General features: G+C 42.1%; 1 protein-coding gene across 1 annotated transcript in view; it reads right to left on the bottom strand.

Moving 5' to 3' along the window:
• Nucleotides 1-15,216: 15,216 nt before the first annotated feature.
• Nucleotides 15,217-27,755, bottom strand: part of LOC130493042 (protein PHTF2-like) — a 55,281-nt gene continuing 42,742 nt past the window's right edge. Inside the window, exons 10-16 of the mRNA XM_056866822.1 lie at nt 26,924-27,196; nt 26,525-26,656; nt 22,918-23,004; nt 21,759-21,914; nt 18,799-18,894; nt 17,740-17,865; nt 15,217-15,566 (exon numbers count right to left, since the gene is read on the bottom strand). Of these exons, the coding sequence (XP_056722800.1) occupies nt 15,546-15,566; nt 17,740-17,865; nt 18,799-18,894; nt 21,759-21,914; nt 22,918-23,004; nt 26,525-26,656; nt 26,924-27,196 (891 nt within the window). The 3' untranslated portion in view covers nt 15,217-15,545. The remainder of the gene's footprint in view (nt 15,567-17,739; nt 17,866-18,798; nt 18,895-21,758; nt 21,915-22,917; nt 23,005-26,524; nt 26,657-26,923; nt 27,197-27,755) is intronic.

Raw genomic sequence — 27,755 nt, 5'->3', positions numbered from 1 at the left:
TGGCGAGGGAGCCCTAGAGGAGAAAAAAGCTGGTGCCTTATGAGGACTTCTGAGGACCATTTTCACTGCTGAAAAATTGTGTGTGTGTTAAGTGCCGTCAAGTCGCTTCTGACTCATGGTGACCCTATGAATCAAAGTCCTCCAACATTTCCTATCTGACAGCCTTGCTCTTGCAAACTGAGGGCTGTGGCTTCCTTTATTGAGTCAATCCATCTCTTATTGGGTCTTCCTCTTTTCCTGCTGTCCTCAACTTTTCCTAGCATGACGGTCTTTTTCAGTGACTCTTGTCTTCTCATAATGTGACCAAAATACGATAGCCTCAGTTTAGTCATTTTAGCTTCTAGGGTCAGTTCAGGCTTGATTTGATCTACAACCCACTGATTTGTTTTGGGTTTTTGGGGCAGTCTATGGCTGAAAAATTACCCTTCCACAATCCCCTGGAAGTGAATGTATACCTCAAGTAATATAGTGCTATATCCTCAGTAAAATCTTTCAATATTGTATCCACACACACAGTAGGGAGCATGTGCATGTTTACTCAAAAATAAATCTCATTTAGTAAAGTGGAACTGTTTGGGCAGTTCCACTTTCCTCATGGAGGAGAGGGGTATTCATGGCTACTAGTTAAAATGGATACTAGTCATGATACATGCCTATTCTCTCCAGGATCAGAGGAGCATGCCTATTATCTTGGGTGCTGTGGGACACAGGCAGGATGGTGCTGCTGTAGTCATCTTGTTTGGGGGCTTCCTAGAGGCACCTGGTTGGCCACTGTGTGAACAGACTGCTGGACTTGATCGACCTTGGTCTGATCCAGCAGGGCTTTCCTTTTTTTCTTTTTCCTCTCCTTTTTTTATGTTCTTATGGGCATAAATGTCTTTTTAAAAGCCCTGCCTGCTTTTGTGCCTATAAGAGAATGGCTACAGTGCTCAACCTCTGGGGGGGAATTCACAAGAGGTGGCCCTAAACTGTAGTCTTTCCCATTGATCCTCTTAAACCACACCCCCAGCTTTTTCTGCAAGGTGCTGTACAAATTATTCAGATTTGTTTGGGGGGGCATTGTGAGCCATTTGTAAATTGTCACTCCCTGGCTATGGAACAGGCTCTTTGAGGAGGTGCTGAAATGCTATTCTGTGGGCCAGGGCTTTTAAGGAGGTGACTGCAGGTTTATTTGGGGAGAAGGGGCTATTTGGAGTTTTGTTCTGTATGATTTAAATTGTGGTTTGAAAACTACCTTGAGCCACCAAGAAGAGTAGGATATGTTTTATTTAATAAATGAAAAGGTAGTGTGGCATAGAACAGTATGTACCCTTTCCAGAAATTATAATATATACAAGAATTTATCTCATTATTTGGGCAGAAAGTTTCCAGCTGGACCCTTCCCCAGATAATAATTGGAGAACACAGAAATACACTATTAAGGTCTTCTACCAGTAGCTCTCCAGTTTCGTGGTCTGTGCATAGCAAGTGAGGTATGTGGTGACCCTATTGGCTGGGGTGTAATAGCAGGACTGTGTGCATGCTGAAACTGTGCATAACTTGTAATGGAACACATCCTGAGAATCTAAGCACTAATATTTTTAAAAACAAGTTTCTTACCTCTAATTTAATTAGAGGAACTCTAACTGGACTTTCCATTGAAAATAAGTTCTCAAGGAGGCATACAGGCAAAAGTTTTAAAAGGTAATATAAAACATGAAAAAATAGCAGCAATTTATCGTAACACAGCAATAAAATCCCAATACAACAATAAAAGCAATAAAACAATAAAAGCAATAAAACAATAAAAGCAATAAACCCCAGCAGTGAATAAAAAGTTAACAGTATCACAATGCAGCCATCAAATACTTCTGGAATAACTGTTTCCAGAAGGCCAAGCGTGAGGAGCCAAACAGGCTTCCTAGGGAAATAGTGTGTGTGTGTGTGGGGGGGGGTTTTACCAAGGAAGTTGGAAAATGTGACAAAAACACAGAAGCGCTAACTCATCCATGATACTCTGATCGTTACTGTTCAACACGGCTGATGTGGCAGTCAAGAGAGGGAAGCCTTATCTCCTTCCCTCCTGTGCACGTGTATTGGTGCACAAACTCAAAATGGCGGATGTAATGTGAAAATGCTTAGCTCTAGAAAAGCGATACTCTCTCTGTGGTTTGGGAACCCCATGGGGCGCTTCTAAGCACAATTCCCTAATATGGCATTGTGACGGATACAGGGTTAAACTCTGAGTCTTGGTAACTGTCAGCCAAGGCCAGCAAGCAGTAGGTGGAGTCTGGAAAGCTGACAGGCTTCTTTTGGGAGGGAGAGAAGAGATCTAAAGGAGATAGCTCTGAGCTCCTGAACTGTGTGGTGGTGTGGAGAGACTCTGAGAACACTTGTTCACATACTACCTAGCTTATTTAGAACCAAACCTGAGTAGTGACGAGGGGAAGATTGTGGCCGTGTGCGAGAGCCCTTTCTTCAGTCACTTGGTGGGAGGTGGCTTCTCAAACAGGGAGACTCCTGGCTTAGTGTTTTGGGGAAGAGAGATTTGTTTCCACAGGAGGTGGGCAAATCTAAGGAGTGGGAAAGGTTGTGGATGAACCTCCACTCACTGATATTTTGTGTGTGCTAAGTTAGTTTGAGTCTACACCAAGTATTTTGAGTCTATAAGTAGTCTGAATAACATCTGAGTATATTACTGAGTGTCTTGAAGTAACTGAACTGAGAACTAAGAACTGTGCCAGAAACCATCTAAGATTTTGAACTGCCTGTAACCATTTAAGCTTTGTGCCTCTCTTGAAGAATAACCAACAATCTAAAAACCTTTCTGTAAATAATAAACATCATTTTTATTAATCCTTTTACATTCAGCTTCAGACTCTAAGCTTTTCTATTTCTACTGGGGGGAAGGAAAAGGAAACTCTCCTCACTTAAGCAAGGGTGACAGACTGTGGGGTATAAAGAGTATTAAATTCTCCTCTCAGCTACTGGTAACAGGGAGAAATTTGTGAGGGTCCATAATGGTAGGGAAACAAGTACAGAAACTCCTTCCCCCCTTCCTCACAGGCATCTGCCCCATGTTTCAGGAAAGTGACATAGGCCATCGCCCATATGGTTCTCACCTTGAAACAGCTGCTGCTGTAGGGACTGGATGAGTAAGCTGTGAGCCCCCTTGAGGTGCAAACGTCTTGGCCAGGGGTAGAAGGGCCCATTCTCTCCAACACAACCTCCCCTCCTCTTTCTTACTTGTTCATGTGGGAACAAATGATATTGCCCGGCACAGCCCAGAACGTATTAAAAGAGACTACATGGCTCTGGGTGAGAAGGTGAAGGACTTGGGGGCGCAGGTTGTGTTTTCGTCAGTTCTGCCTGTTAACGGTCGTGGCTTAGGAAGGGAAAGATGAATACTCCAAATTAATGACTGGCTGCGTAGGTGGTGTCGTCAAGAAAGGTTTGGATTTCTGGACCATGGCTTATGCTTTCGAGAAGAAGCTCTTCTGTCGGGGGATGGTTTACACCTCACGAGGGTAGGAAAAAATGTGTTTGGTGAGAGCCTTGCAAACCTGATCAAGAGGGCTTTAAACTAAATCCTATGGGGGAGCGAGACAACAATTTAAAGCAGGGGTCCTCAAACTACGGCCCGTGGGCCGGATCCGGCCCCTCAGGGTCCTGAACCCGGCCCCTCAAGCCGGGCCCAAAACCAGCGCCGCGCCCCATGATGCAGCGTGGCCCGCCTCTGGATGGAAACAGGAGGGGGAGAAAGCCCGTTCCCCCTCCCACGGCATGCCAGGAGCGGTAGTTCGAAGCGGCCCTCCGCATGGGGATGGCCTCCGACCGGCTCCACTTGGGCGCTATCGTGTGACCTGAGGCAGCCGTGACCGTCTCCTCCTCCTTTCCCCCTCCCTACCTGCCTGCCTGCCTGCCTTCGTACAGCCCTCCAAAAAAGGGAGCTAAGGAGGCTGCCGCCAATTGCAGCCGCCGGTGGTTTGGGAAGAAACCGGAGGCAGCCGACCTGGACCTCAAGCCTCTAAGGGGGGCAACGGCTCGCCTCTGGGGCAACCCTCCTTCCTCTCTTCCCCCCACCCCTTCCCCTCCGTCTAGCCTCCTCCCTCCTTCGCCTGGTCCCGAGTGCGCCTACTCAGGAGTAAACCGCATTGACTCCCGGTAGAGCTTAGCCCTCCGCCTCCTGTCCGGAGTTGCTCCTGTCTAAGCCGAATTCGGCCAATTATGCACAGGAGGTTTTGCCTTGGATTTGCCGCTCTCTAGAAGCACATTTTCCCCATCTTGCATTCTCAAAACTCTGCATTGGGGGGGGGGGTTATTGTTGAGCTTTGAGCATTCAGATGAGAAAAATGAGCCTCTAGAGAGGGGCAAATCCAAGGCAAAACCTCCTGTGCATAAATGGCCAAAAATAAGCCCCCATGCAGAGTTTTGAGAATTCAGGTAGGGGAAATGTGCATCTAGAGAGCGGCAAATCCAAGGCAAAACCTTCCACGCATAAACATTTTCCCCCATCTGAATTCGCAAAAACTCTGCATAGGGGCTTATTTTTGACTTTTGAGGATTTGGCTGGGGAAAGTGTGCATTTAGAGAGCGGCCCTAGGATCGCACTGAGATAGATTTTTTTTTTAAATAAATAAGCCCCATATAGCAGCATGCCCAGGAAGCATCAAGCCGACCTCCTGCAAGACTAGTGACCCGCACTGCAGCCCTCTCCTTCAAACTGACCTTTCCCACTTCCCCTCCTAAATTTACCTCTTTTTTATCCTTATTTTCCCTCTCCCTTTTTAAATCGGTCCTAATTTTACCACTCTTCCCTCCCCACCCCCACCCCCGTCCTCCTTTCTTGGCGTCTCGCTGAAAACTGCACAGCATCTTTTGCAGAAACGAAGATTTTGCAGAAAGCCTAAGTGGGGGGACTAAGCCTAAGCAGGCAGCTGGCCCCTTCCCTGGGCATCGGTAGTGTGCCCGATGAGAGGTAGGCATATATGCCACATCTGGTGGCACAGGGTGGCCAGTTGCCCACTTTTCTTCTGTAGGAAAAAAATAGCCGATTTCTCTTTGCTGGGTGACATCAGTGGGGTTTTGTAGCCAGATGATGACCATGAGAGATTTTGTGTGCCCTTTCAGTTCCGGCGGTTCCTGTAACAGTGCAATCCTGGCGCTATAAAACCCAGTCAGAGCAAAATACTAACTATATCTTTGTTACGCTGCAGAGGTGAGCGTGGTGTAGGGGAAACCTTCACCTTTAATAGTATAAATGCCTGTTAATTAAAGAGCTTGTGTGTGTGCCTGCTAGTGAGTGGGCTTGTGTGTGTGTGTGTTTGCTAGTGAGTGAGCTTGTGTGTGTGTTTGCTAGTGAGTGAGCTTGTGCGTTACTGCTGAGCAGTATGTGCAGTGTGAATAGGAATTTGTTCATATTTTTTTTCAAACTATAGTCCGGCCCCCAACAGTGTTTGAGGGACAGTGAACTGGCCCTATTTAAAAAGTTTGAGGACCCCTGATTTAAAGCCATGTATGCAGACAATACCTAGAGACGAGAACAATAAAGATTTGCAGGAAGTGGCATGTATGCAAGGAAACATACTCACAAGTAAGTACAGAAACAAAAACCATGGGGCACATAAACCACGGATTCTGATGTCTGTACACTAATGCGCAGAGTATGGGAAAACAAGCAGGAAGAACTCGAAGCCCTCATACAGGAAGGGGATTTTGACCTAATAGGCATTTCTGAAACTTGGTGGGATGTCACTCATGTTTGGAATATTAAGATTGAGGGGTACAACTTGTTTAAAAGGGATAGATTGATAAGGAAGGGGGGAGGACTAGCACTGTATGTCAAAGATGTGTACACTTGTGAAGAAGTACATGAATCTGAGCATGGTAGTGCAGTCGAGACTCTATGGGTAAACATAAAAGGAATAAGAAATAATCGTGATATTCTCGTGGGGGTCTGCTATCGACCGCCAAACCAGGCAGAGGACTTGGATGGGACGCTCCTAGACTAGATCACAAAGTTCTCAAAGAGACGGGACATGGTGGTCATGGGAGATTTTAATTACCCAGATATCCGTTGGAAGTCCAACGCTGCTAAAAACGCAAGATCCAATAAATTCCTGACTTGTCTTGCTGACAACTTCCTATACCAGAAGGTGGACAGGGAAACAAGGGGGTCTGCTATCTTAGACTTGATTCTCACCAACAGAGAAGAACTGGTCGATGAGGCACCCTGGGTAGTAGTGACCACGTACTCTTGGAATTTACAATCTTGGGGAGAGGAAAACCTGTACGTAGTCAGACATGTAGGCTGGACTTCAAAAGAGCAAATTTTAACAAACTTAAACTTATGCTAGGTAGAATCACATGGTCAAAAATACTTAAGGAGAAGGGAGTTCAAGAAGGGTGGGCATTTCTTAAAAATAAAATACTGAAGGCTCAATCCCAAACCATTCCTATGAGAAGGAAAAATGGGAGGAGCCTAAAGAGGCCAGGGTGGCTCCATAAACAGTTTTTTAAAGAGTTGAGAAATAAAAAAGACTCATTTAGGAAGTGGAAGGAGGGCCTTATAACCAAAGAGGAATATAAGCAAATAACTAGTGCTTGTAGGGAAAGTGTTAGGAAAGCTAAAGCTCAGTATGAACTTAGGCTAGCGAGAGATGCTAAACGCAACAAAAAAGGGTTCTTTTCCTATGTACAGAGTAAGAACAAGGACAAGATAAGCCCATTGCTTGGACTGGAAAGTGAAATTGTAACAGGAGATGAAGAGAGGGCAGAACTCCTCAATTCCAACTTTTCCTCAGTTTTTTCTCATGAGGGAAGTGGTGCTCAACATGGCATACACAGAACATGTGATGAGGGAAGGGATTTGCAGCCTAGAATTGGCATTGGGGTAGTGCACAAACACCTGGTTTCTTTACATGAAACAAAATCCTCTGGGCCAGATGAATTGCACCCAAGGGTACTCAAAGAACTTGCAGGTGTAATTTCGGAACCTCTGTCCATTATTTTTGAAAAGTCTTGGCAAACAGGTGAGGTGCCAGAAGATTGGAGGCGGGCAAATGTTGTCCCCATCTTCAAGAAGGGGAAAAAGGAGGATCCAGGTAACTACCGACCCATCAGCTTGACTTCTATACCAGGAAAAGTGTTCAAACAAATCATCAAACAGTCCGTCCTTGAGCATTTAGAAAGGATGGATCTGATCACTAAGAGCCAGCATGGGTTTCTCAAGAATAAGTCATGTCAGACTAATCTTATCTCCTTTTTTGAGAAAGTTACTACTTTGCTGGATCAGGGGAATGCTGTAGACATAGTTTATCTAGATTTCAGTAAGGCTTTTGATAAGGTTCCACATAGTATTCTAGTTGACAAATTGGGAAAATGTGGGTTAGATCCTATTATTGTTAGGTGGATCTGCAACTGGTTGACAGATTGTCCCCAAGGAGTGCTAGTTAATGGTTCCTCATCCACTTGGAGAGAAGCGACTAGTGGAGTTCCTCAGGGATCTGTGCTGGGCCCTGTGTTGTTCAACCTCTTTATAAATAATTTGGATTAAGGAATAGAGGGGCTGCTTATTAAATTTGCAGATGATACTAAATTGGGATAGGTAGCAAATACGGTAGAAGACAGAGCCAAGATGCAGGATGATCTTGACAGGCAGTTTTGGGCACCACAATTTAAGAAAGATGTAGACAAGTTGGAACGTGTCCAGAGAAGGGCAACAAAGATGGTGAGGGGTCTGGAGACCAAGTCCTATGAGGAAAGGTTGAAGGAGCTGGGTATGTTTAGCCTGAAGAGGAGAAGACTGAGAGGGGATATTATAACCATCTTCAAGTACTTGAAGGGCTGTCATATAGAGGAGGGTGCCGAGTTGTTTTCTGTTGCTCAAGAAGGTCGGACCAGAACCAATGGGTTGAAATTAAATCAAAAGAGTTTCCGTCTAGACATTAGGAAGAATTTTCTACCAGTTAGAGCGGTTCCTCAGTGGAACAGGCTTCCTCGGGAGGTGGTAAGCTCTCCTTCCCTGGAGGTTTTAAAGAAGAGGTTAGATGGCCATCTGTCAGCAATGCTGATTCTCTGACCTTAGGCAGATGATGAGAGGGAGGGTATCTTGGCCATCTTCTGGTCACTAGGGGTGTGGAGGGGGAGGTAGTTGTGAATTTCCTGCATTATGCAGGGGGTTGGACTTGATGGCCCTGGTGGTCCCTTCCAACTCTATGATTCTATGATTCAGCCTCTGTACACTCAACCCAGCACCGAGGCAGCTGCCAGGAGAGCAAGATGGCAGCATAGAAGAGAGTAGAACCACCACCACAAAAGCACCCCAGAAAAAGAGCAAGCGGGCCACAACAGGGTGCTGTTTTACTCCCCTTTCCCCATAAGCAGCTTACTCACCTTCAGGAACTTTGGCAACCTTAGGCTCTCTCCCGAGCACCTTTCCTCATGCTGGGAGAAAGTGAGAAAGCAGAGAGGAAAGCCCTTCCCCTTACTCCAAACATACAATGGCTGGCTAGGGTTGGGGAGAGACAACTCTACATTCTCAGAAGTAATCTTAATCTGGCTCTTTAAAAGGTTATCGTTATATATTTAATATTAATAGTTACATTTATTATTGTATGTGTGTGTTTGCTGGTGAGGCACACAGGGCATTCAGTAGTGGCTCTGGAGTGATGGTAATAGCAAATGTGGCTCTCTGTGAACCACGAAGTACTACCACTGCTCTAGAACATTCCAAATCGAAGCTTTGCAGGCATGCAGCCCATTTGTGGAACGCACAGAAACCACGAAGAAGAGATAATGGTAGACAATGATTTCTTTGCAACACTCAGTCCTCATCTCCTCAGTAATAAAACAGGGATTAAAAAAAAAAAACCGGTGTCACGCCTGTTCCCCACAGCAGTTGAGCAGATACCCAGTACTGCCATCTTATGCCTTCATAAAAAAATTGGCTAATAAACTGAACTGCATCCTTTGGGCTGTATTTCCTGAAATGGGACAGAAATACTCATTTAATTCACTATCATGCCTCTAGGGCAGAGGTGGGGAACGTCAGGGCCGGGGGCCATTTAAGGCCCGCAAAATCATTTGGTTTGGCCCTTTGTGGGTCCTGGCAGATCTCTATCTCAGAAGGATCTAAGACTGGCGATCCGCCCCCTCCCATGGACAGGAGCAGCCTCTATTCAAGGCATATGTGAGTTTGTTTTGCCAAGAAAAGGAAGCTTCTTGCAGAAGAGTCATTAGCTATGGAGCTGCTTGGACCGCCCAAGAAACTGTGTTAACCCTTTCCCACCCAGGCCATGGAGAAACGTATTCCCTCTGTACTATAAGCGGGCTGGGGGCGAAAATGGCAACAATGGAGGGGTTAAAGGGGCAGGGCCAGAATGCGCGGGGGGGTGGAGTTCTTAGCCAGCGTGTCCTCATTTCATCCTTGCAGGTGGAAGTAGCAGAAGCTGGCTGTAGAATCCGGCCCCGACCATGCAGAACAGGAGCAACTCCGGCGTGCGGCTGGACGGCTACGCCTGGATGGTGCAACAGACCATCCTGTGCCACCAGGTGGGCGAGTACCCTACCGGTTGTATGCCTGCCTGCCCACAAGGGGGGGTCATAAGAACATAAAAACATAAGAAAGGCCCTGCTGGATCAGACCAAGGCCCATCAAGTCCAGCAGTCTGTTCACACAGTGGCCAACCAGGTGCCTCTAGGAAGCCCCCAAACAAGACGAGTGCAGCAGCACCATCCTGCCTGCTCCTCTGATACTAGAGAGAATAGGTATGCAGCATGACTAGTATCCATTCTAACTAATAGCCATGAATACCCCTTTCTCCATGAATATGTCCACTCCCCTCTTAAAGCCCTCCAAGCTGGCAGTCATCACCACATCCTGGGGCAGGGAGTTCCACAATTTAACTATGAGTTGTGAAAAAATATTTCCTTTTATCTGTTTTGAATCTCTCGCTCTCCAGCTTTAGCAGATGACCCCGTGTTCTAGTATTATGGGAGAAGGAGAAAAACGTCTCCCTGTCCACTCTCTCCAAACCATGCATAATTTTATAGACCTCTATCATGTCTCCCCTTAGCCGCCTTCTTTCCAAGCTAAACAGCCCTAAGTGTCCTAACTGCTCCCCATAGGACAGTTGCTCTAGTCCCTTAATCATTTTGGTTGCTCTTTTCTGCACCTTCTCAAACTCTGTAATATCCTTTTTTAGGTGTGGTGACCAGAACTGTACACAGTATTCCAAGTGTGGTCTCGCCATAGATTTGTACAAGGGCAGTATGATATCAGCAGTTTTATTCTCTATTCCTCGTCTAATTATGGCCAGCATGGAATTTGCCTTTTTTACAGCAGCCGCACACTGGGTTGACATCTTCATTGAGCTATCCACTACCATCCCAAGATCCCTTTCTTGGTCTGTCGCTGCCAGCACAGATCCCATCAGTGTATATGTGAAGTTGGGATTTTTTGCCCCAACATGCATCACTTTACACTTGCTCACATTGAATCTCATTTGCCATTTTAATGCCCATTCTTCCAGTACGCAGAGATCCTTCTGGAGCTCTTCACAGTCCGATTTTGTTTTAACCACCCTAAATAATTTGGTGTCATCTGCAAACCTGGCTACTTCACTGTTTAACCCCAACTCCAGGTCATTGATGAACAGGTTGAAAAGCACCGGTCCCAACACAGATCCCTAAGGCACCCCACTGCTCACATCCCGCCATTGTGAGAACTGACCATTGATTCCTACTCTCTGCTTCCTATTTTTCAGCCAGCTCTCAATCCATAAGAGGACTTGTCCTCTTATCCCATGACTATGAAGTTTGCTTAGCAGTCTTTGGTGGGGGATTTTGTCAAAAGCTTTTTGGAAATCCAAATACACAATATCCACAGGCTCATTCCTGTCCACATGCTTATTGACGCTATCAAAAAACTCTAATAGTTATCTGGGCAGCTGCCTGCTTGGGGCTTGGTCGGTACCCCCTCTCCCTTCTGGTTCTTTCCCCTCTAAGTCCTGCAAAAGATGCCTAGAGCGGGAAAGTGCCAGATCAGGGCGTTACTGGATCAGGCTCGTTCGCCTACAAGCCCCCAGCGGCTTGTAGCTCACTCCATCTTGTGTTTGCTGCCCTGCCTGAATATCTTGGGCCCAGCTGGGGACAGCAGAGCTCAAAAGTGAGTCACTCTACGTGGCAGACACTCGGAGCCAACTCTGGTCATGCCTCTTGGCTATATGTTTGACCAAATATAGCAGGCTAATTTTTAAGTTGATAATTTTGTATGGCCCACAAATGATGTTATAAATATCCAAATGGCCCTTGGCAGAAAAAAGGTTCCCCACCCCTGCTCTAGGGCATTGGACTTTGGGCTGAATTGTGTTAGAAAGGAGACAAACTAATCCCTCATAAATAATTTTCCATTAAATGTCAGATTAAGTTTATTTGGGAACTGTTAGTAAAGAATGACTTCTAAGGACTGAACAAGTATAAAACAGGACTACTGCTACTGCATAGAAAAAAGTTTATATTAGGTCAAACAAGATGCAATATGGGAACTGTTCAGCCGTGTTTGTTAACAGACGAAATGTTCTAATATGTAGCATATTAGGAAATGTTCTAATATGTAGCATATTAGGACTAACAGTAGTTAGTAACATCTGCTTCATCGCTATACAAATAGCTAAGAAAAACTTTGCTTGATGAATACAATTCATGGTATCATGCATGGAACTGAACACTTATTTAGGAAATTTCTATGTCACCTTTCCAGAGAACTTGCTTGAGGCCACTTACTATAAAAATTAACAATAAAAAATTAACAACTTATGTGTTGGATATGCAAATGTGCATCCAGTTATTGGAAGCAAGTGGTGAAGATTATATCACCAGGTTTGGAAAACCAAATTCTTTATAAACTAAAGATATCACCGAAAAATAATGTACCTGATATCCCTAAAGATCAGTAGCCTTACATATTATTACTGCTGCCAGACTGTTCTTTGCCAGGAACTGGAAGCAAAATATATTTCCATGATTCAAGGGCTGTTGAATGTAGAAAAGACCCACGTCATGGTGAAATTAATGACATACCTCCCCTTCAAAAAACCAGTGATGTATCCAGACTGGATTCATTAGGATCTTGCAACAGAACTGCAAGAAATAGAATCATGTTTGCTCAATGCTGGTATTTTTGTTTTTATGCTTATGTGGCTAGTATTAAATGGCTATATATATATTTTTTTTAACAATATCCTTACTTGGTAGGTTTTTGTTCCTTTCCTCTTTTTTGTTGTTGTTGTAGTTTAATAAACTTTAATTAAAAAAAATACTGGTATTTACTGGTCTTGTGCTGGTTTGGGGCAAGTACCAATTGCACCCCCCAAACTCATAACTGCCCTGCACAAAGTATCTTTTCCAACCCATTGGAAAAGAACTGCTCAGGCAACTGAACTACATGGACTGCACACTTTCCCCTGTCATTCTATTGCAGACCCAGCTCCAAGTGAAGGTGGGGACTTGGTGGCAGCCCTGCTAAGTAATGAAGGGGTGGGCCAGGGTGGAGCCCTGCACTCCCCGACTATGTGACCGCCCACCCGCCCCGCCCCCAATATCACAGGTAAGTGCTGGCAGACCATGCTCTCCTCCCTACTCACTCCCAGCCCCTACCAGTTGCTGCAAATTCTGTTATAGTAAAAACAGAGGAGCACTTGGTTTATACCATCAGTCAAAGAATGTTTTATTCCAAGCCTGATCACACTTTGTTACAAACGTGTCAAAAACAGTTAACACACAAGATCTGCCACAATTCTGCTTATCTCTATTTTTCCACACAAGGGATGTAAAACACTCTTAGCCTTTCACTTACATGATTTATGTACACAATGGCAAGAATTTCAACATACCAGTCTTTATTATGAGGTACTTTACTATTTGTGATCCCTCATTTTAAATTTGCCCATGCTGCCACAAAGTACAACAATCTAGCATATTGCTAGTTGCTGAAGAATATAGATAAATCTATCTTCTATCTCCAACGCAAATTGCTACTCCTCCTTAATAAGACCATCACCTAGTCATCATTTAAGCAGCTAAAATATTTTCGTTTTGAAAACCGTTGAACATGTTTTTAAAATGAAGACTCGTTTTTTACCATTATATAACTCCTGCTGTACTTTTTTCCTTAAAATATATTCTGTGCAAAATTTAGTTCTGTGTAGGTCTGTACCGTATTCAGAAAAAAATTATAAAATATACTTTATTCCTAAATACAACCCTATCAATCAGACAATAGAGGAAGAAGGACAGACCACAGAGCCAAAAGTTTCTATATGATAAACTAGACATCGCATGTTCTTAAAGCTCAGGTAATACATTCCTTGGAGGAAAAAATAGAATGCACTTTGGTCATTATTAAACATTAGTACAGCAACAAATAAAATACAAAATGTTTGTGTTGCTTTATATAAAAAATACCTTATACCACACAATTAAGGATCTCTCTCAGTAATTCTGAAAGTCTGATGATAATTCTGAGTTTGTTCTTTTAATCAGCACGCTGCTTTCTGCTGTTACAGTCCACAAAACAAGAGATTTGGGGAATGGTAAACACAGTGCAGGTTCTCCAACAAAGAATATTCTGTATGATAATATTGTCCCTTTTAACATAATTTCCTCTTATGATTTTTCAGGGTAGCATGAACTAATGAGAAAGAAAGGATTTGCAGCTTGGCCATATTAAAAATCAATTGATCCTGCTTCACAGGACGGTGATACAACAACCTGCCTAAACCAGATCTGCCTATGCAGATGCAGTGACCCTAATCAAGACCCCCTTGTGCAGTGCAAAGCACATACAAGAGCTACTGCGCATGTGGGCTACCCAGCTCATACCAATGGAAAGGCAGCTTGGTGTCTACATATCTTTATGCATGCAAAGCTGACCACACTGTTGAAGTAAATGAGACAAACTCAAGGATGCTCTGAATGTACACAGTGAGCACTTGATGAATCACAACACCACATCTCTACATCCAGGCGATTCCCTACAGGCATAATTGGAGTTCAAACTGAGCAATTAACTACAGAACTAAAAATCAATTACTTATTGGAAAGGACAGACCTAACTATTGTTATCTCTAATTGCTAAAAAAAACAAAAAAAAAACAAAACAAAACTACTATTAAATGGCATCTGGGTATAACTGGGGCTCGTTCCTTGAAAGCCTCTTCTCCCATCCCACTGAAATCAACAAGACTAAACTACAAAGTTAGGATCACAATGTAGCAGCCGGAACCTGTGTTTATTCAGAAGTAAGTCCCACAAGCTCAATACGTTTATTTTAAAGTGTAGATAGGACTGTAACTTGGAAATCCAAGAATGTCTGCTTCTACTGATACCAACAGCACTTATTCCTGAACAGGTTTAGGACGTAATCTTTAAAAAGAGCTATAATTTCATACACCTAATTGTTATTTTCCATGTGTGGTATAAGTCACATATACTACAATGTACTATGGACAGCAACTATCTTGAGCATACATAATCTCTCTCTCTGTAACTCTAAATATCCATCTTTCAGAGGTAACACTATTGCACCACAGTTCATCATAATATATTTCATTTAGTATATATAAAGATCATTATTAAAATTAACAATAAAAGTGCAGATGTTGAGCGTCACAGTCAAACCTGTGCAAACAGCCCAGTGTTTCAAATAAATACTATAGCTATTTTTTATCAAAATATCTTACAGCATGGTAACAGTTTACAGTTATTGCTCTAATCAAAATGTTATCAAAGAGCACTTGTTGACCTGCTATGCAATACCTTACTAATAGTCAGTGAAGTTTAAACTTCAGCTCAGTATGTTTAGAATCCAGGAATCACGTCAGTAACACTTGCTGGCTCTAGGATACATACATACATACATACATACATACATACATACATAAATACATATATATCTATATCTATATCTATAGATATATAGATATATATAGATATATAGATACATAAAAATAAATTTCAGCTACCTGGCCTACTGCATTGTCTTTACAGTAAATGTCACTTTCTACTGTAACCAACAATATGCTGGTGCTCTGATTCTACCCTGAAAGGGTGGTTCACAATGAAATGTTCTAAACATTTTACAGTATGTATTCAGTATAATGACTGCAGCGTGACACTGTAACGAGAACTTCAGAAGTATAAAAGCCTAGCATTGGGCTCCATTTTTAAGAAAAAAAAATAAAAAATAAAAAGAAGCACATTTGATCAAATTTGAATGACCAATTACCAGGCTCTCAAGTACCTGGATACCCATTTTGACCCTTTCGAAGCATATCAATGTTTCAAAATAAAATACAATGTCAGCTAAAACAGTTTACAAAATTTAAAAGGTAAAATAAATACAGAGATTGCACAAGATAGCCAGATGTAAACACCTCAATTTTTCAAACAACATCCTTAAAGATATCATAACATCTGAACACTCAATCAGCAACTGCATTGAGGCAGCTGAGTCAATCAGTTCTCTTTTGCCGAGGATTGTGTTTGGTTCCTTTTTTTGCAAAATGTCAGGATTTGATCTTCCAGAGCTGAAAGTTAAGAAAGCACAAAAACAAGTTCAGGTCTTAAGTTTAACTGTAGCTTTGCTATTTTCATTTTATTTGCAGAACTATCTTCTCCATGCTATGATAGTGCACAAGCAGGTAATTTCATGGCCATAAACCCAACAAAAGCTAAGTTTTAACTGCTTTAAACAGAGATCAAAAACAACAAAGGGTCTGAAAACCACAAACACTGTTGTGTAACCACAACTATTTTGCCATAATGGTCAGAACCAGAGCAGCCATAATCCATCTCTCTTCTTTTCTTGTATCACTGGCTGCTTCTCTCTGCTTGGTGAAACACGGCTTCTAGCTGTGCTTGCGCACTCCCTCCCTCTGTCCCTTGTGCAAAGTCTTCTCTTGATTTGAGGGGGATGGGAACCCAAATTTTTGTCCAGGAGGCCACACCAGGACATCACTGCAAACTGGATTCAGGGCTTCTGAAGCCTGGGTCTCTTTACTCCTGCTCAGCTTGTTGAGGAGAGGAGGCAGGTGGTGCATAAGCACATCAACAAATGATATTGATGTCGAGGTTTGTTCACAACATCTGAATGCGGCCACAGAAAAGCTGACATTGAGTAAGGCTGAGCAGTGCAGGTCTGACCTGCAACCATACACAGTCGAACCCAGAATTACCAAACTGACAATAAGTAGAGATTGCACTGCCACCAAATGAAGGGGTTTCTTCCTCTGTCGGAATGGTGCTCTGCCTCTGTCTGACTTGAGAAAGACTAAATGATTCAAGTCAGCCAGAGATAATGAAATTTTGCCTTCTTGGCCATGGCTATACGAGCTGAGATTCCTTGAAAATATCCCAAATAAATTAGTGGCTTTGTCTTAATACTCCCTGTACTGCAAACAAATTGAAGGCCAGAATGATACCCAGGCACAACTTACTACAAGATAAGCCCAGAGAGAATGACAACAGAACACCTCTGGTTGTCACTTATAGCTCCCAACTAAAACCAGTCCAACGTATTATTAAGGACCTACAACCAATGCTGGATTGTGACACTTCCCTCGCTGAGGCACTGGGGGGGCGTCCCTTTCTTGCTTACAGACAGCCGGCTAACCTAAAACAACTTCTCACCCATGATGATAAACTACTTAACAGGAACATGGACTCTGGCACCAAGGCCTGCAACAAACCAAGGTGCCAACTTTGCCCTCATATAGATTCTAGGAACATCATCTCTGGACCCACCAATGTCAGCCATACTATCTCAGGTTCATTCATACTCCTGCTTATCTTCTAATGTGATTTATGCCATCACATGCCAGCAATGCCCTTCCACAATCTACATTGGACAAACAGGTCAGTCTCTTAGACAAAGATTAAACGGACATAAGTCTGACATCAGAAACCACAATATTCAAAAACCAGTGGGAGAACATTTCAACCTTCCAGGACATTCTGTTGCAGATTTAAGAGTAGCAGTTCTCTTACAAAGGAATTTCAAAGGGAGATTGGAAAGAGAAACTGCTGAATTACAGTTGATATTCAAACTAAAGACAATGCATTTACCTGGGCTGAATAAAGACCTTGCATTCATGGCTCATTACCAAGGCTGATTTCTCCACAGCCATCTCTCCCCTGGACATCACAGGCTCTTCTGCATACCACACCTAATCCCATCAAGCATGCTATTCACATTTACATACTGTTAACATTTACATACTAATGCTTGTCTGAATTCACTCTCCTCTACTTAAAGACAGATGGATTCATATTCTAGCTGTATCTGAAGAAGTGAGCTGTGGCTCATGAAAGCTCATACCCTGCCAGAAAAATTTTTTGTTAGTCTTTAAGGTGCTACTGGACTCTTGCTCTTTTCTACTACTGCAAACAAATGGTTGCATTAGGACTGCTGAACTGATATCATGCCACAAACCATGACAGTATGGCAGCGTTCCAGCCATATTATTTGAAGGTTCTGAGCAAACACCCGAATGCAAATTATTTAGGATTGCAGTTCAAGTGAGATCCTAAACTAGTGTAAGGCTTGCCTCTTCATAATATTATTCTTCAAAATGAAAGCCAGTAGTATTGATGGAAATTAATTTATTAAATAATATGCATAAAGCAATACTGAAATGGAAATAGTGTGATCTTTTAACATAACCACTTAAGAAAATAAAAACAGTGGTGCACAGTTAGTACCTTTAGATTAAATCCAAGTAAATCACTGATAACACCGGAAACAGCAGACAGAATGACAACTTGAGTAATGTTATAAAGCAGAGGATTCATTGTCAATCCATATAACCTGAAGGGACTGTCCAGCTCCTAGCAATGAGAAAAAGATTTACAGAGTTACATTTGTAAGTCACTGAGTTCAGGGTTTAGGACAAATTCTGACCAGATTCTCTCCCTAAGCCTCTGCCATGGCAATCATTTCTTTTATGTGAAGCCTCTGGTCACCCATCTAGCATGCACAGCAGAGTTATATCTGATGAATATGCCACAATAAAGACAAATCCCAGTTTACTTATTACTGGGCCCCAGACTTGACAGTTCCATCTGGGCTATGTGAGCGAGTACTTGCTTCACATCCATACATGAAGTTCCGACTTTTAAAAAATGTCATTACACTTTTAGAGGTAGATGGTATCCTAAAGACTATGTGTAAGAGAAAATGGCTACCATCAATATTAAATTTGGAAACATTCACATAGCACTCATGGTAGTGGCTAGCCCTGACTTCTTTCCTGTCTTTTGGAAGTGTCAAGGAGGAAATACCAGTACTGCGTGAAGGAAAAGCAATAAAAAGGTGATCTTGCATTTTGTTACCAGATCTATGTCAATCAGCTAAGCACCTTGAGCTACAGAATACAGGACATAAACTATAAAACTGTATTACCAATGTGAACAGCATTACAATGCACAAAGCAGACACAATATAAACAATATTAAACCACATTAACAATTAAGAACTGGAGCAATACAAACTCCAAACCATTACCAGGGATATTAAAGACAAAAAAACCCCTTCTAATCACCAAAAGCTCGGGTAGACACGAAAGAATTTACATAGTACCTAAAAGATGAAACAAGCTGGGGGGGGGGGGTACTGCTGAAAAGGCTCTATTTCTAGGTGACACCTGCATCACTTCTGAAGGAGGGATTCTGATGGAGGTCTCAACTGATGGGCAGGCTCATATGGGAAAAGCAAGATCAATGTACAGGCATGCATGCTTAACACTCCTTTTTTCTTCTTACCTTGAGTAATTTTGTAGCCAGTTTTAAAACATTATTCACTAGTGTCAGTTCTTCCTTCTTGTTTGGCTTCTTTTCCATTTTCAAGTACAGATTTATCTGTGGAAAAAAATACTACTTTCCTAAACAGAACTTTATAACATGGATTAACTCAAAGAGGTCAATGGCTTGCTCCTAAAACGTTAAGCTGCTTTTCCCTCACTATTAACTGCAATGTGTCTTTCATTTTAAAAATTAAGTCTTGCTCTAGGCCAAGTGGTTCAAGAACTAAAAAACACCACCCATGACCCTGGGACAAGAGTTCAGGCCCCTTGTTTTGGATTCAGACTACGCTCAACAAATAATAACCTTCTGGTAATCCCAGGCCCAGAAAGCATCCGGTTGTCCTCAACCAGGGCCAGAGCATTTTCGGCCCTGGCCCCGGCCTGGTGAGATCAGGGATCTCTACCTAGTGAGATCAGAGCCCTGCAGGACCTAATGCTGTTCCGCAGGGCCTGCAAGACTGAGATGTTCCACAAGGCCTATGGTTGAGGGCAGCAACCATTTCCACCATACCTGGCCTCCCTTCCCCCTCCCCTTTCCCTCATTCCATCTGGGTTCTTTAACTTGGGGGTCCTGACCATTCCTTCCTGGGTTGACTTCTACCCTTTGTGCCATGAACCATTTGCCAGCTGGATTTTAGATTTAGGAATATATGGTTTTAATGTAAACTTATATGTTAATTTATCAATGATTGTTTTATTTTACCTGTTTTAATGAGGTGAACTGCTCTGAGCCTGGCCTGACTGGGAAAGAGCGGTATACCCATTTAAAAATAAATAAATTTTCCATCAGTGAAACTGAACTTTCCTGCCCCCTACCACACATACACAATGGCCCACTGAAAGTCTGCTCTTAAGAGACAGGCGACCCTGAGGAATGACATGAATTGGTGTCTGCAGTGGGAAACAGAAAGTGAAAATTGCCAATTTAGTCTGGATCCAACCCCTTACGAACAAGTTGGGAAGAAAAAAATCCTTCCACCTGGCTTAGCTAATCCCCCATGGTGCTTTTATTTATTAAAAGCTGCTAACACACTGGAAACAATTCTTGGGACATTACTCTTTGTCTATACCAACACAGTCACAATGGTGGCAGGACCCAATGTGAGTCCTGCTAATTCCAAGAAGGAGAAGGAAAAGGAGAAGAAGGAGAAGGAGGAGGAAGAGAAGGAGGAGTTGGTTTTTATATGCGGATTTTCTCTACCACTTAAGGAAGAACCAAACCAGCTTACAATCACCTTCCCTTCCCCTCCCCACAACAGACATGCTGTTAGGTAGGTGGGCTGAGAGCTCTAAGAGAACTGTGACTAGCCCCAGGTCACCCAGCTGGCTTCATGTGTAGGAGTGGGGAATCAAACCCAGTTCTCCAGATTAGAGTCCACCGCTCCAAACCACTGCACCATGCTGGCTCTCAATTTAAACTCCATATAGGTGGGAGAAGGAAGTTGAATCCTTTTTCTGCCCACATTTGTCTGCCTGAAGCCACTTCTTCAGGGGTGTTTTACTCCTTTCTAGGGCTAGAGCTAAAAATATGCTTTGAATGGAAGTGCATTATGCAGGAGGGAATATTCAGCTCCTCCTAGCACTATATAGAGATTTAACAGCAAATACCACTCAGCACAAAGATCTGCAGCTGTCACTTCTAGTAACTGCCTTGGTAACTCTGCTGAAAGGCAGGATATACCCACAGCTTGGCTGCTGGAGTTTCTGCAGATAAAGGGAAGTGGGCTGATCCATCGGTTTATGCTATGTGGAGAGTGAAAAGTGCAGGAAGGTCTTTTTTCCTCCTTCTGTCTTAAAGGGACAGAAACGTCACTGCATAATGAAGCTGACAGTCCTTTTCTACTTGTGGCACTGAAAGGGTTACAAATTTAATTTATACAGGTTAAAGGGGCTCCTTCCTTTCCCCCTTCTCCCTTTATTCAACATTATAAAAATACAGCATTAATTATTGAGGGTGTCACTAAGCATACAAGAGCGTTCTCTCCAGATCTGTCACAGAGCATCTAAAGAAACATCTAGGTTTGCTTTTAACGCTTTATCTAAAATAGCAGAATTATGATTAGTGGGCAAAGATTCCAATATACAGGAACAATGAGGACAAGGATTCAGTTAAGACATGATGTGGTTGTAAAGGCTGTAGATAGCATTGAATTCTTCAAAAGTCACAAAGAGCATTGTCAACATTCACTAAATGTTGCAGGTATAAAATTTCAACTTTTGTCCAAGATTTCCACATGAATGCCTTTGTAATCCATTAAATGGGACTGCTCTATATGGAAAATAGTGATGAGAAGGATCAAAACTTAAACTCCTCAATCAACTCTAGCAATGCTGTGCTGTAAATTCTGCAAGTGGTAAAGCAGACAAATGTAAAATAGTCAGGAATTATGAGACCATTCAAGAAAAATATACTAGGAGACTAATGTGGTATGTTATATTTTACACCATGCAATCTATTAGTTTCCACTTCTGTATAGGTAGTTATAATTCTGACTGCATATGGCATTTGCTTTGGGAATACCTTGACAAAATTCCCACACTTGTACAACTGTTGCCCCTTTATATCGGAGAAAGAAAAGCCATTTTAATGATATTAAGATAGATCTGTATGATTGGTCTTTTTTGGAGATCAGTGAACTTTGAGATGATTATGACTTCAGACAACTGCATGCAGTGTCCACTGAAACTTCAAGCAATAATGTCCATGCTCCTTTCGAACATTTTCAGATGTGTTCCTCAGCAGCTAAAGAAGTCTGTATTTTAATTTTACAGTTTTGTAATTTGTACATACTATATTATGGGCTTCAGTTTTATGAAGCCAGTGTGACTATACATATAGCAATAAACCTGTGGTTTGTATAGAACTGAACTAATCTCTCTGCATGTGATCAATGACAGTTCACAATTTCTTGTACTCACCTGTTCAGTAAGTAATATTGAGGTATTGCTATATTTTTTGCTTGTTTCAGATCCAAGTGTAACAAATCTTAGAAGAAACAGAGTTAATGAAATACACCAGATTACTAGTTCCCAGTTGTAGTGACAATCTAAAAAGATCTCGTGCACATGAAGCAGCTGAAAGAAACAAAGGCGTAGCAAAATTGAATGGGTTAACATTTAAAAAAAAGGTTAGCATATCAAATCCTACATTTCACAAGGCTTCAATTAATAAGGTATAGGGGACAATTCACAACAAATTTCTCCTGCAGATGTCCCGCAGAAATGTACAAAGCTGGGTAAGAATACCTGCTCTTAGGCCCCTGAGGTTTTGTGTGGCTCAGGGGTCCCCAAAGATGCCCATAAGCGCCATGGCACCCGCTGACACCTTTTCTGGCTCCTGTGAGTGTTTTTAGGAAGTGAGTGGGGCCAGGTAGGGCTTTTGCTCAGCAAGGCTTCTGATTGGTTGTGCAGATTTTTTTAAAATGTTGCTTTCACAGAAGCTGCCACCACAACACAAGAATCTACACTGTGTTACTGAAGTTAAGCTGTGGCAATCATTTTGTGTGTGGCTCCGCATCCTGCGGCAGCCATTTTGTGGCAGCCATTTTGTTGCTGTGCCCACCGAGCCATGTCAGAATTCCAAATGTGCCCGTGGGCTCAAAAAGGTTAGGGACCCCTCGTGTGGCTCATTCAGGCCCTCCTTCTGGTAAATGGTTCACTAAGAGCAGAACAAACATGAGTGGGAAGAATTAAATATGACTTGATTTCTCACTGGTTCCTGATTCTAGATATAAAATGGTGCGCAATGCTAGATGCCAAGCCCCCACTGCCTTCTTGGCTTGGCAGCTGCCTCTCCTTTAGGGTACCACTCTCCTCATTTGCTTTGAAGCATAATACTAGAGAAAGGAAAGCAGGCAGTTTAGGAGCCTGCAGCTGGTCATGTGAAAAGCTCCATCAGTCCCCCACTACCCTTCCTCACCTGTTCCCATTTCAAGATTATCTATGGAATTAAAATTGTGCTGGCCATGTGGAGGGAGGGAGCTGCATACACAGTTTCCGGTGGCATGCTTGTAGCCTAACTTGTTTCAAAGTAAGTTTTAAAGATGTTAAATCGTGATGGAAATCAAATTTTCCTTACCTGTGCACAGCAGATAAATACAACAGAAATTGTCAACAAAAAAGCAGATGAGACTATTACATCAACTGATCGTTGAGGACCTCGCCGCTGAAAACAACAAAGGGAAGCAATAATTCAGCCATAAAACTTATGAAATATGTCCTGATGGTTTAATGTGCATTAAAGGACAATTTTAAAAACAAGATATTAAAATGTACAAGTGAAAATATAATGGAATTGGTTTTAATTTGTACGGACATTTGTCACCAGCAAGTAGGGAGAAATTTTGGCTCAAGAAAATATTTATAGGACATTCCCATCTCTTACCACACACTGTCTGGATTGCTACATCCCAAACTGTGCTCCCTTCTCCTGAAAACCTCTCTCAAAGTTCTATGGCTTACAGAACTACACATCTCCCACAACAAACAGATAGAATTGAGCGGGGAGGGGAGATGCCTTTGCTGTAAATTTAACAAAGAAGCTACTGTAGAGAATATAATTATCCCTGTTTGAAGGCCAGGGGAAAATACAATAAGAGCATGTAAGAAAGCACTGTAAAACAAGGCAGCTGGACTAACGAGGAAATGGCTTATTTTGGGAGTACAAGGGACACAGCTGACATGGTTTCATTTGCTTAGAAAGATACTGAGAGACCTTGACCCCAAATCTCACAACAGTTTTTGCATTAGAGAATGACAGTTCTTGGCTGGATTACTAAAATATTCCATCATAAATAAGACCAGTAAATATTCCGCAATTCTGATTAAGGGAGAACAAAAGACACATTATGCCAGAGAAAGGTTAGCATGACAGTTTGGAGTGATAGGATTCATGAGCTTAAAATTCAAATGCCAGGTTCTCAAAAGAATATTTTTTTAGATATTTTCATCCTTTGAGAATTTTGCTGCCTGTGTTGGAACACAAAGTATTCAGTGCTTTAAGAATCAATGGACACAACATTTTGACATGAAAATAGCAACTTCAGAAACCCATAGGACATTTCTACATTCTGTTGCTGACCTGAGAGTCTCCATTCTTTAAAAGAGGAACTTCAAAGTGAACCTTCAGTGTGAAATTAATGAATTAAAATTTATAGACAGGTTTAGTTGCATAAAGATAGATAACACTTTTCTTAGCCTCTACAGCTGTTGGTAAAATTGGATAACTAGGTTATCACCAATCACAGCTGTTGTGAATGATCACTGTCTTATCGTGTATACTTTTGAATTCTGTCTAGAAATACAATTTCTTGAATTTCACGGACTCAACTTCCCTGTTCACAGTCCTCCCCCATGAAAGCTTATGCTGCAACAAGTCTGTTGTTCTAGGCATTCCAAAAATTCTTTTTTTAGCTTTATTGCAACAGACTAGCATGACTACCCAACCAGACTTGGTAATCACTGCTTTCAGTGTTCGCAGCTTTTTTTCAGGGGTGTAACCCTCAAGAGTGCCTGTCCTAGAACATCTGCATAACTGGCCAATATATGAAATGACATGCATAGCTGAAAATTATGTTGTGAATTATGACCACAGCTTAGATTTAATGCAAGGTGACAGGAAACCTCAAAAAACCCAATGCACACAGTGATTAGCAAATATTTGGCACAGTATCATTTCAGGACCCCTTGCAATAGTAGGGCTGTCCCAGTAAAAAAAGATAATTCATTTGAAAAAATAAGAGGATGAAAGGGCATACTACTCATTAACAGACTTCCACAATAAGGGCTTTTTTCAGTTGGGAGGTCTTCTCCCATGGAAGCATCTTTGCAGATAGCAAGCACTGAACTAGCACAAGACACCTGCAACAGTATCTCCTTACATATTATGGAAGGGGAAGACACTTGCCTTGAAGTCTAAGAGCATTCCCCTGGGCGGGAAACATTTAAAATGTACATTATATGAGGCATGTGTTCCACTGCAGAGACACAGAAAGAGAGAGAGAGAGGCAGAGCAAAGCGCACAGAGCAAAATTGGGATGGGAGAGGATAAGCAAAATAACATGGGGAAAGACTTTTGGCAGCTTAGACCATACCAACAGGTTTCAATAATACTAACATAGACATTTTCCCTGCAATGGTACAAGGTTGGTATGACACTAATGCTTTGCAGGAACATCTCTGTAACGACTCTATTGGGACACTGCTTCCTGATTGTATAGTCACAGGCCAGCAATTTTCTTACAACTGTTGGACATGGAAGAAGCCTAGAATTAATTGTCATGAAGGGTGATTTTTAGGTTATGTAGATATATGATATTTTTAAGTCTGTAATTCATTTAAAATGCTACCATTTGTTCTGTTAATTTTTCATTTACTGCTTAAATAATGAAAAGTACCAAAAAGCTGGCTTTAACCCAAAATCAGACTGAGTCCAGAATTTCTCAAACTCTTCTAACTGCACATGTTGACAATATGTCTTCAGTTGGCACTCAAAGATTCAGTGACAACCTTTTCAGCTCTGCCTGTTTTGTGTTCTGCCAGACAGCAGCATTCCTGATCTCGTCAGATCTCAGAAGCTAAGCAGGGTCGACCCTGGCTAGTATTTGGAAGGGAGACCTCCAGGGAATACCAGGGCCATGACGTGGAGGCAGGCAAAGGCAAACCACCTCTAAACGTTTCTTGCCTTGAAAACCCTACAGGGTTACCATAAGTCACCTGTGACTTGACAGCAATAAAAAAGTAAGCACTAATATCCTGAGGGTTATTACCTCTTAACATGAAGAATTGTTATTCATCATGGTTAACAGATATTAATGGACTTTCCCTCAATGATTTTTTTAATCTAATGTCAATTTAAATCCATGTAAGCTATCATCACTAAAACCTGCGGCAGTAATTTCCACAGGCTAATTCCTCACGGAGTGAAGTAATAAAATGAAAGTTGTGTTATCTGGCACTTGAAATCCAGAACGCTCAAATAACTGACACATCCCATAGAGCAAGCTCCTCTCCCATATGCCACCATCTCCACATTTCCAGGCACGTGCGCCTCCTACTCCCGCCTCTCCAGTAGACCACCTTGATGTCTTTGGCTGTTGATCAGCTTGTGAGTGCCAGCTCTTCCAGCTGATGTCATCCTTGGGTGCCCCCTTCCCCAACCAAACTGCCTCACGCTATCAGGAGTTAGCTCTGCTGGCAGGCCCCCAAGCATCCGACCTGCTTGTCTGTCAGCTGCATAGGACAGCTCCGTGGGTCAGGACTGCGTATATCCCCCAAAGAAACTTTAGTAATTGCCACTTGGTAATCAATGGTTATATTTTGAACTGCCAAACCCTCCACTTCATCTTTCCTCTTAATTATTCTTCTTTCTCTTATTTTTACCCCAGATAAACTGGTAAATCATTTTTACTGATTTCCAGATTTCTTATTAGAAATTTCAGTTGGGGGTATCCACAGAAACAGTATTTTGGAAGGTCCATCATTTTAACCAAAATTATTCTCCCACACACAGAGAAAGCAAATATTTAAAACAAATAGCAACATGAAACTAAAAGTAAGAAAAATCCAGATTCAAGACAATATTGAATATAGCAATGTAACCAGTATACTATACAACAAAGTATATCTACCAGGTTACTAATTAAGTAGGTTAACTATGTTAAAAGGTTCAAGGAGAAAGTACAAACCTTTAGGTATGAGCGGAGGGAAAGCCACATTTTAATATTTTGTACCTTCTTCAACCGGAAGTGAGGAACTTCTGATTTTCGTGCCCTTCTTGCTGATGTTAAATGGCCAAAGAGTTTGGCAAAAAGCAGCCGCTGCCAACAAAATTTAAAGGCATTAAACAATGCAAAAAAAACCAAACCCTGTTTATTTAGACAGACTGATCACCTTATACTATTTTAATAGAGTGAAAATCACTACTCCGAGCTCAATGAGAGGACATCATATATATGAAATAAATAATACCAAATATGGATGGCACAACCATTATACCCCATACTTCAACATCACTGAAAATATAGTAAGGTATCTGTATTCCAATCAGAGGCATGTAAAAGAACATGAGAAGCTTGTACACTTACCTGTTTGTAGGTTCTCTCAGCCACGCACAGGAGGAAAAAGAAAATCCACACAAGGGAGACACGGACTATAAAGCATATTATAACCATGGAAAGAACCATTCTGTCTCCATTTGACCCAAATGCTATAGCATAAAGTTCGGTAGCTGAATGTGTAGATAGATGCTCCAGATCCTTAGCTTGAGAAAGTCGAAATACAAATGGAGTCAACCCCAGGATTAAAGAGACAACATTTCCAAAAATCTGATAGCCTATTCCTGGTATATAGCTGTTCACCTAAAGATGAGAAATTTTAAACACACACAAGTTAATGCAGTGCACACTACAAATAATTTTTTATTATCATTTCTCCATTTGAATGATGGCTTTCAAAATACATTGGAAAGGTAAGCTATACCACCTCATAGTAATTAGCCATTTTCAAGATTCACTGGGGTAGATTCTTTCAGCTTTTCCACAGGTGCAAGTGGGAGGAAGGGCCCCCTTCTCTCCCACCAAGGTTATGCTGCAGACTGCGGGACTTGTGTTGACAAAAAAGCCACGCAGGACAAGGGCTGCAGTGAGGAGGAGAGGAATAAGGTGAGATCATTTCTCCTTTCTCTTGTCACAGCCGAAAAGCTGGTAAGATTCAACCCAGTATCTACTTGATGCTCAAAAATTCTTGAAGCTGAAATATAACTTTCTGATTTTTTTTAAATGGTTCCAATTAAGTATTCAACTTGTCTTTTAAAAAAAAACAAAAAACTTCAAAACCCAGTTTTTGGTGCTGATATGTATCCTCCTGACCCCAATGCAAACATGGGTCAAGGACCAGATGCTGAAAGAAATCTCTGGC

Source organism: Euleptes europaea, unplaced genomic scaffold (assembly GCF_029931775.1).
Source record: "Euleptes europaea isolate rEulEur1 unplaced genomic scaffold, rEulEur1.hap1 H_6, whole genome shotgun sequence".
In the NCBI taxonomy this organism is placed as follows: Eukaryota; Metazoa; Chordata; class Lepidosauria; order Squamata; family Sphaerodactylidae; genus Euleptes; species Euleptes europaea.
This window is presented reverse-complemented; position numbering and strand designations above follow the sequence as displayed.